This window comes from Benincasa hispida, chromosome 2 (assembly GCF_009727055.1).
Source record: "Benincasa hispida cultivar B227 chromosome 2, ASM972705v1, whole genome shotgun sequence".
Taxonomy (NCBI): Eukaryota; Viridiplantae; Streptophyta; class Magnoliopsida; order Cucurbitales; family Cucurbitaceae; genus Benincasa; species Benincasa hispida.
Genome location: NC_052350.1, coordinates 32288988 through 32299311, shown reverse-complemented (window position 1 = coordinate 32299311; position 10324 = coordinate 32288988). Strand labels below are relative to the sequence as shown.

Genomic DNA, 10324 nt, shown 5'->3' with positions numbered 1-10324 from the left:
CGAAAAGGCAAGCGCATAGAACAAAAATATCATTTGAATTGGGAGATTGTGCATCGAGGTGATGTGATTGTCACGAAGATTGCTTTGGAGCACAACTAAGGCTCTCACGGCTAAAGTGTTCGAGGGTCATCTAGAAAGTCTGGGTCTACGGGATATGCGACACATTGTCTAAGGCAAGTGGGAGATGTTACTAGGGTATAGTGTATACTCTAGTTTATTGTATTTTTGTACTTTATTTGTATTGCACATTAATCTTCCTAAGCTTTAAGACAAGTGGAAGATTGTTGAGAATGATGTCCTAAATCTCGTTGTAATCTCGTAGTTTGTAAACTCTGCATAAACATATTGTTCTTAATAAAATAAGTGTTATTTTATAAGCATATACTCAATCCAATAAACTAAGATCCGAGGTTATTTCATGTAATTTAAACAAGTATGTAGAGATATACAAGTGGATTTTGTTTAAATAATAACTTAAATGGTCTGTAGTAGATGGATAAGGTTGGGTACCTTATCCTGGTGACACTACAGATACGACCTGCCTTATAGATGTTACAAGTGTTGTAAAGTGCCATAAATGATCTGATCTTGATCATTCATATGGAGATATACGAGCGGGAGTATCCTATAAAAAAATTTTGTATAAGACCGGACCACAAAATGATTAGTCACTTTATGGGAACACAACTATACAAGATGAAATGTACTCCTTCCCCGATGCAGGGGCAAGTAGATAAATTGCTCCCTTAAGAACTGATTCCGGGTCTTGAACATAATGGCCACACCCTCTCCTAGCCGAGAGGGACTTGGTCATAGTGGGACTATGACTTATTGTTCATTAGAGGAATCAGTGGTACTTAAGGAGTTAGATGTAACTGTAGGGGCAAAACAGTATTTTGGCTTAGCTGTACTTATGAACAATTTGTGAAGAATTGTCGCACTGTTGATTGGTTATATTCAATGGACACATAAATTTATCTGTAGTGTGAAGAGTGCAACTGTCGATCTTTAGTGGAGTGACTGACAGTTAATGAATGTTGGATAATGTAATTAAAGAGTTTAGTTAATTATCCAAGTACCATTGGAGCTTCAATCTACAGGTCCATAAGGTCCCCTCTGTAGCTTAACAGGAATTTAATCTTTGGATTAATTTGAAGTGTTCAAATTAATTGAGGGAATTAATATAAATATGATATAATTAATTATAATGTATTTGATTCATTATATATGAGAGGAATTTGAATGTGATTCAAATACCAATTATATGAATGAGATTCATATAATTAAATATAAATATGATTTATATTGAGAGAAATAAAATATTTGAATATGATTCAAATATCGTGGATGAAATTCATATAAATAGATTTAATATAAATGTGATTTATATTAAATGCCATATATAGTTGAGAGATAATAAAATCTATTGTTTATGTTGTATTTGATACAATATAAAACTATAAGCTATATGTTATATTTGATATAACATATAGTGTATATATATAATAAAGTAGTTATTGTATATATATATATATATATATAATCGTATTAAATCATTTGAAATTAATAAAAATGGAAGGAGTTATAATTCACTCCCTACATTTTCTCAAGAAAACTAATGTGTGATTAAAGAAGTTGAAAGGATCATGTTCTTCCTCAATTCTCACAGAGAAAAAGTGCTCTCCAAGAGAAAAGTTCTCTATAGAAACATCCATCTCATCGTCTCCATCTCCTTCCCTCTTCCAAAGATTCAAGCAAAGCCCACAACTCCTACTTGAATCCTGTAATCCCAAAGAGAATATAGAGAGTTCTTGAGTGGTGGTGTTCGTGCGTGAAGAAGAAGTTCCGTTCGTGGCTTGTACGAAGGATTTCTTGAAGAAAGAGTTCTTCAAAGGTGAGATTTCTTGAAACCCATTTTCCTTTAAAGCATGCTGTAATTTAATTTTGAATGCATATCTATTTGTATGTTTACTATAAAATTTGTATTCGATAATAAATAAAATTTGGTTGATTCGCTTCCGCTCAAGGTTCTCCTCATATGAGTTCCTTCAATAATGAAATTTGATGAAACCATACAATTTATTTATATTAGTACTCTATGCATTAACCCATTTAGAAAAAAACTATCTGAGTGATGACATGTCCAAATTGAATGTACTAGCACAAATGCCAAAGAATAATAATAATATCAACTCTTCTGCTTATATTGTTGAATTGTGTGATTTGAGTTGTACTTGCTAAATTTGATTGGTTTTTCCAAATGGGTTCAATCCAGTACATACCTGCCTTTTGTCAAAATAAATTTATCTGACTCAAATACAAGTTTGAACTCATTTTTGTTAAGTAGAGTTCCTGATACTAGATTCTTTCAAATCTCTTGCACGTGCCATGTCATTAAGGGTAAGTATCTTTCTAAAAGTCCGTTCCAATAGGACTTTTCCATTGCTTTCCACTGAGGCAGTTGAAGTATTTCCCATGTATAGCTTATCTTTTCCATCTAACTTCTCATATGTAATGAACAACGACTTGTCCTTACAAATGTGTCTAGTAGCACCAATATCAATCCACCAACCTTTGGTGTCTGAAGCCATATTTACTTCATAAATGACGGCAACCAAATCATCATTTTCTACGACATTGACTTGATTGTTGGAACTTAGTCCCTTTTTGTGCTTGCATATTGCAGTAGTATGGTCATTCTTACCATAAACCCAACAATTGCCTCAAATGCACTTGCTAACATCATTCCTTGACCCATGATATGCACTTTTCTTCTCGAAATTCTACTTCTTGGGTTTAGGTTTTGAAGCTTCAGTAATGTGAGCCTTAGCTCCAACTTCTAGTGGAGTTTTATCTCTGTTTCTGTTATCCTCTTCTATACGGAGTTTTACTGCGAGGTTCTCCATGGTAACTCCTTTTGCTTGTATTTGAGATAACACTTGAAGTTCTTCCAGGAAGGAGGAAACTTCTCAATCACAGCAACAACTTCGAATAACTCACTGATGTCCAATCCTTCACTTTGCAAATCACTTATGATAATTTGCAATTCTTCCATCTGATTGCCTACCAACTTGGTATCGATCATCATATAATCTAAGAATTTTCTCACAAGAAATTTCTTAGTGCCAACATCTTCTATCTTGTATTTCTTGTCTAATGCCTCTCACAATAATTTTAATGTATTGTAGGCATTGCAATAGACACTATATAAAGTGTCCTCAAGACTACCAAGTATATAATTGCGGCACAAGAAGTCCGAATGCATCCATGCTTGCTTTGCAGCTTCTGTTTCAGGAGTTACAGCTTCTGGTGGGGTAATTGGGCAATCTTCCTTTAAAATATGAGCAGGTCTCAGTGTGGTGAGATAGAAGATCATCTTCTATTGCCATCTCTTGAAATTGTCTCCCTTGAACTTCTCTGGTTTTTCAAAATGAAGTTTGACAATGGGTGATCCAATGATGGTAGAATTAGTGACATTGGTGAAGGAGTTTGCAACCACCAGTTCAAATATAATAATTATCTTCAGATTGTTGGAAGGAAAATGGTATATATAAAAGTGAATATACTAGCAAACTAATTATACCTCAATTACTTGAAACAATACACTTAATGTATAATATCCAAACTCAAATGAAAGTCATGTAGTATAACAAGGCTTATATATGAAAATAACCAAAGACTTGAAAGAACTTCAAAACCTTTGGAGAATCAAAACGTAATCAAGACACGCTTCTAGTATGTACTGTCCTGAAGACAATTATTCGCTCGACACGGGGTACAAGTTGACTACAACGATCGTCTCAGTAGGATACAACGACTAACTCCAGTAAAACTGCAATCTCGAACTATTCAGATCTAGCAGAACTCTTGAATACTTGCTTTCAACTCAACTCAAGAACAAAAGAAAGAATGAAAGAAAGGAGAGAACTCTTTAATTTGGAATGAGATGCTATAAATGAAGAACTAAGTTGCTATTTATAGGCTAGTAACTTGGTAACTATCCAAATTACAAAATAAAATCAAATAAATATAAAAATTGAAACATTTGTTAAATTTAACTCAATTAAGTTGTTACTTGACAAAAATCAAACATAACTCATTCAAATTGAAAAAAACTACAAATTGAAATTTCATACATATTAAATTTATGCATGAAACATCATTTTAATTTGAAGTTTCAATTCAATTTGAAAGTTCCTAAACAATGAATTTAATCTATACAATTAAATTCATTTTATGTTTTAAATCTTTACCAAACTTTCACTTTCTTTCACTAAATATATCCAACAATGAATCCACAACATCAAATTGACAGAGGGGGCGTTGGGATATTTTATGGCATCAAATATGTTATACTTCGCAATTTCGCCCATCAAATTCTACAGACAAAGTACCTTCGTCAATATCAATTCTAGTCTTAGCGGTTTTCAAGAATGGTCTCCCAAAAAAAATGGATGCAGCAGAAGGGGAGGAATTCACATTCATCTTCAAAATGTATAATTCAACCAAAAGATTAACTCAATTAACCTAGACAAAGATGTCTTCCACTACTCCTAAAGGGTGAATGTGAGATCTATCAGCTAATTGTATAACAACTTCAGTCTCATGCACATTATCATTTTAAGTCGCTGGTAGACAGCAATAAAAACAGTATGATGTCTTTGTAAATACTCAATTTCTATACAATTTAATTGGTCAAAGTTTCTTAAGCCAGCATAACACCTGCACTTCCAACTCTAACAATCATCGGTAAACTTCACAAGCAGAAAGTTGAATTGACAATAGTGTTTAACTCTCTCCAACATATTTCTACATGGGTGGAATCCTCAGATAACATATTCTGGAAATTCATCCCAAAACAACGTATAATTAAATGATATGTTGATGATAGTTACTCATCTGGTAAAACAACATCAAATGATTATAGAAATTGATCCTTCGAGAATGTGAGGTACATATAAGCATTGCTTGTCATTTCTATTGTCTTTTCAACTTCTGTATTCTCATGGTTGATGTATCTTGCATATAAGCCCAAAGGCATCAATTCCCTTTATGCCATAATTTGCAGTAATGACATTAGAAGACAGTTTTGTGTTTGACATCAAAACGAAAGTAGTAGGTGAGGTCATTGTTAAGGAGACAAATCCTATTCAAGAATATCATAAGATATAAGTTTGATATGTACATACCATTGAATCCATTTTGCAATCTGCATCTAATTTATCATACAGTTTGGTTCCAACCTATAAGAGCTTTTCATTACTCTCTTGGAGTTTCATCACCATGTAAAGGAGGAGCATAATCACATAGGCATTCAACTTGCTCTTAAGGCTTACAAAAGAGCCAAGTTGTGCAACCTCAACCTGTGCTCATAGTGAATAACATTTGCATCCTCAGAATCATACCAAAATAAAAACTTCCTATAAATCAATCTATTGACTTAAGGGAAAAAGAACACCAATGAGATAATTTTTCGAAAACAAAGCTAAACAAATGGACAAAAATTAATCTAAATGGAACAATCTAGCATTAGTTGTTAAGATCATTGATTTATTTTATTTTATTTTCATTTCCATTTTCATTCTTAGCTCGCACCTCTTACTTTTTAGGGGTTCTAGACCCCATTCAAACACTTATTTATGTAAAACATCTCCTAATGTTAGACAAAAACTAGTCCACTTAGTGAATTTGAAAACCACACAAAACTACTTGGCCAACAAAAGTTTCTATGAGCATTGGAAGGAGTAGAGCACCAAATCATTAAAAATTAAACGACTTTGGAAAGGATCCACAAAAAACTTTAAAAAAAGGTTACTAAAATCAAAGTGTAGTTGAAAAATGAAAAATGAAGCCCATCCTAAGAAGCTGTCTCAAAACCTCATTCAGCACACCAAATTGCAATTTCCAACTAAGAAACAGACCTAGTAATTACCCTAGCTAACATAGCAGCAGCATACATTTCTCTCAAATTGATGCCTCAAAGAAATTGCAAGCTCATTAAGAATGATAAATTGACATTTCCATCCAGAAATTTCAACAAACACTTGTTGTATCTCATTCACCACCCACCAAATTCAACTAAGAGGCAGACCTTCTAATTTATACATCCAGGCAAATACAGCAGCAAACATAAAACACTTCATTAAAACTGACACATCAAAGATCCAACGCAATTGCAAGCTCATCCCGAGTGAAAATATGGCAGTTCCTTCCATTCAGTAATTTTATCAAACACATTACGTACAGTCCACAGAAAATGGGATTTGACGAAAACCCAGATTCCCCGACGCTAAATTGGAAAAGAAAAATTACTAGTTTAAGCTAAATTTCAAAGGCGCGAAAGCTTCTAAACCTGTGATGCGTCTCCTTCATCGACCGAAAACGAATCGGTGATGGGAAACGAATCGGTGGAAGACGTTTGTTGGTGGTGAAGCGACGGTTGTTGATCGGAATTGATTATGTTCTCCATATCCCTCATCCTCATCCGAGCTACGCTCGTAATGAGAATGGCGGCAGTGCCAAGAGTCCAGACCCAGAGGATCTTTAAGCCAGGGCTCTTCTCTCTCGCCATGTCGGAACTTCACTTGTGCCGCCAAAACTCAAAAGGTACAATACACATGAAATTATAGTTTCATTTTAGTTAATATAAAATATTTTTCCTTTCGAAAAAATGTTTTAAAAGGTTTTAATTAATTAAGAAACGAGAATTTATGAAATTTTAAAAGAAAAATGATGTAATTGTATATTTAAACATATCATATATGATGATATTCACATTCAACATGTAGAAGTAATTAAAATTTTAAGCACTCTAATTTCATCAATTTTAGCAAGGAAACATCAAAGTTCAAAACATAGAAGTAGGGTTTCTGAGATTATCTTTGTTGAACTCTTCAATCCTACAATTCCAGCTCGAATCTCTTCAGCAACATCTTGTAGACAGCCACTTGATCTTTCCTACTATTGTTTAGGATCTTAGATTGAATTGTGAGATCCAAAATTAGTAGGAATTGAAGGAAATTTTGGAGAAGTTTATTGGTTTTGGTGTCCAATAGTTGAAGAATACTTTTCAACAAATTGTGAGGAAAAACAACAGGCAAGTGTAATTTCTCGGCTGAATTGAATTTGATTTTTATCAAATTCAACATGCCACACTATTGCACTAAAATTTGACACCACAACTTGAGAATTTGGGTGGAATATAAGTGTGTCACAACTTGAGAATTTGGGTGGAATATAAGTGTTCAAAGTGGGAAAACCCCACTAAACATGTTTTTTCCAATTTTGAAATGAAATTTAATTTTCTTAAATTTTAATTTAAGTTTTCAAAAGTTAAATTAAAACAAAAATTAAGTTTATTATTTGAATTTTTATAAATTCAAAATTTTCAATTTTAAATAAAATTAATTCAAATAGTTAATTTTAGATAAAATTTATTTAAATAATTAATTAAGTAATTTAATTAATGAAGATAATTTAATATCCAATATTAAATTATTACATCACTAGTTCCACAATCATGAATTCATATTTATGTAATTAATATTTAAATCATATTTAAATATCATCTAATTCTCTAATTTCATTTAATTCAATAATTAAATGTTTGATTATATAATTACCGATTCCCTTAATTTAAATTTGAACATTTCAAATTCTCTCATCACGATATTCTAAGGTTTAGTCTGTTTGTGATCTAGTAGGGGACCTAATGGATCTACAGATCATGGGCTCCAACAATTAATATAATTGGCTAAACTCTTTAAACTGAATTAATCGACATTCATTAACTACTAAGTCACTCCACTAAAGCTAAGTAGTTGCACTCCCCTCTTCTTCTGGTAACAAAAACTGAAAGAAGAAACATAGTGAGAACAAGAATAAAGCGACAACCGCCCAGAAAGGGAAATGGTCAAGGTCAAAGGCACAAAGGAAAATGTTTCCATTGCAATGAGGATGGACACCGGAAAAGAAAATGTCCAAAGTACCTGGCTGAGAAGAAGAAAGCCAAAGAAGGTAAATATGATTTACTTGTTCTGGAAACTTGTTTAGTGGAGAATGATGATTCTTTCTGGGTAATTGATTCAGAAGCCATTAACCACATTAAATCTTCTTTTCAAGGAATTGACTCTTGAAAGTGCTTAGGATTGGAGAGATGACCATGAGAGTCAGAACTAGGGCGGTCGTGTCAGGTGTTGCTGTAGGAAGTGAAATTACTTTTTAAGAACTGTTATTTGTTATTGGACAACGTACTTTTGGTTCCTAAAATTAAGAGGAACCTAATTCTTTTTTATTTGGTTGAACAATTTCATTCCCTAAATTTCATTCGTAATAAAGTAGTTATTTTGAAGAATGGTCTTGAAATTATTTCAACTTTTATAGAAAATAATTTGTATGTGCTAAAATCACTAGCATCTAAATCACTTATAAATAATGAATTATTCAAAACATCAACTAGGACCAAAAGACAAAGATTTTCTTAGAGAGATGATACCAATCTTTTTGTATCTAAGGTTAGTGCCTTAAATCTCGTGGATCTCGTAGTTGTAATCTTGTATAAATGAATTTTTTAATTAATAAAAATAAAGAGTTATTTTATTTGTGCATAACTTAATCAAAGTAACTGAGATCTAAGGTTATTTTATGTAACTTGAACATTATGTGGTAGACATACAAGTAGATCATGTTCAAGTAATAACCTAAATGATATGTAGTATATGGATAAGATTGGATTTCTTATCCTAGTAACATTATGGATATGACTCATTTTGTAAATATTACAAGAGTTGTAAGTATTGCAAATAGTGTGATCCAAATCGTTCATGTGGAGACATACGAGTGAAGGTATCCTATACAAAGAATTTGTATAAGATCGGACCAAAAAATGATTGATTTTTCTTTATAACACGGTTGACTGAAGAGATTAACATTTTATAGGATGACCATTAATAACTCCGCCTCAATCCTGAATAAATTATGAACTTTTGTCTATGAGAGCAGTCCTTTGATTTGTGTGAGTGAGACTGACCAGTTTCGCTTACTCAATAAGCCTACCATTTTAAGGATTTGTCCAAGTAGGGAGCTGGAAACATAGCTACACAAGATGAAGTCTCCTTCCCGTCCTTAGGGTAAGTAAATGGATTTCGAGTCTTGAACCAAAGGCCTCACCCTTTCATTGGCCAGAGGGGATTTAGTTTATAGTTGGACTATAAACTGATTGTTCATTAGAGGGATCAGTGGTATTTAAGGAGTAAGAGGTAATTACAGCGGTAAAATGGTAATTTGACCCAATTGTAAATATGAGCAGTTTGTGAAGGTTTGACTTACTAGTAATGGTTATATCCGTGGACACAAAAATATATCTACTGTATGAAGAATGCAGTTGTAGGTATTCAGTGGAGTGATTTACAATTAATGAATGTTGATTAATTTAGTTAAAGAGTAATTGATTAATATCAAATCATTGGAGCTTCTAATTTGTAAATTTATTAAGTCCCCTTACTTGCTCATTAAGAATAAAACAAGAATCATTTAGTCTTGGATTAATTTGAGTTGTTCAAATTAAATAAGAAAATATAAATTAATTGTATGAGAACAATTAATATAATGTATATGGATACTTTATATTATAAAGTTATTTTTTAATAAGATTCAAAATTAAACTTCATAATATAATAAAGATATATACTTGAATAAGATCTAAATATTAATTATATGAATGAAATTTATATAAAGTTGTAGGTTGAAATATTTGTGAATGAGATTCATATTAAAACTATAGGTTATGAGAGAGGATTATGTTTGAATATAATTCAAGTATAATTAAATATATGGTATTTAACTTATTAATTGATTAACTGTTAATTAATAATATTACTTATTTAATTATATATTAAATTAGATCTAATATAAAATTAAATAAAAGATAACTTCCATGGCGAGTTATCCATGGTGTTACCAGAGGGAAGTTGTAACTCCTCCTCCAATTAACTTTTTCCCTTTTAATTGTGATGGAGATGTGACATAAGGATGATTGATCATTCCAAGAACTCTCTCAATACTCACAAGAAATATCACTCTAAAAATTTTTTTATAGAAAAATTCATCTTTAAAATTCATCTTCCCTTCTCTAAAAGTTGGATCCCACCATCTGGTTCTTACCAGAGAATGACAAAGTAACACTAGTGGTAATGTTCCTTTGGTTGCCTCAAGAACGAGGAAGAGGTTCAAAGTTTGTGGGAGTTCGTATAGGAAGGATTTTCATTGAAGATGGTCTTCAAAGGTAAGATTTTTTCCCCTGTAAATGCATGCTTTAGAATGTTTA

The 10324-nt window shown here is 32.1% G+C and overlaps 1 protein-coding gene across 2 annotated transcripts; it reads right to left on the bottom strand.

Moving 5' to 3' along the window:
• Positions 1-4690: 4690 nt before the first annotated feature.
• On the bottom strand, positions 4691-6693 carry LOC120070883. 2 transcript variants are annotated; one of them, XR_005480057.1, is made up of 3 exons: positions 6353-6693; positions 5190-5363; positions 4698-5048 (listed from the first exon to the last, which is right to left on the bottom strand). XR_005480057.1 is itself a non-coding variant. In XM_039022779.1 (2 exons), the coding sequence occupies exons 1-2, from the start codon at positions 6569-6571 to the stop codon at positions 5244-5246; spliced, it is 339 nt and encodes a 112-aa protein (XP_038878707.1). In that variant the 5' UTR covers positions 6572-6693; the 3' UTR covers positions 4691-5243. The 2 variants fall into 2 exon arrangements, 1 of the variants encoding a protein (XP_038878707.1); XM_039022779.1 differs by having other exon boundaries at positions 4691-5363.
• Between the last annotated feature and the right edge of the window lie 3631 nt (positions 6694-10324).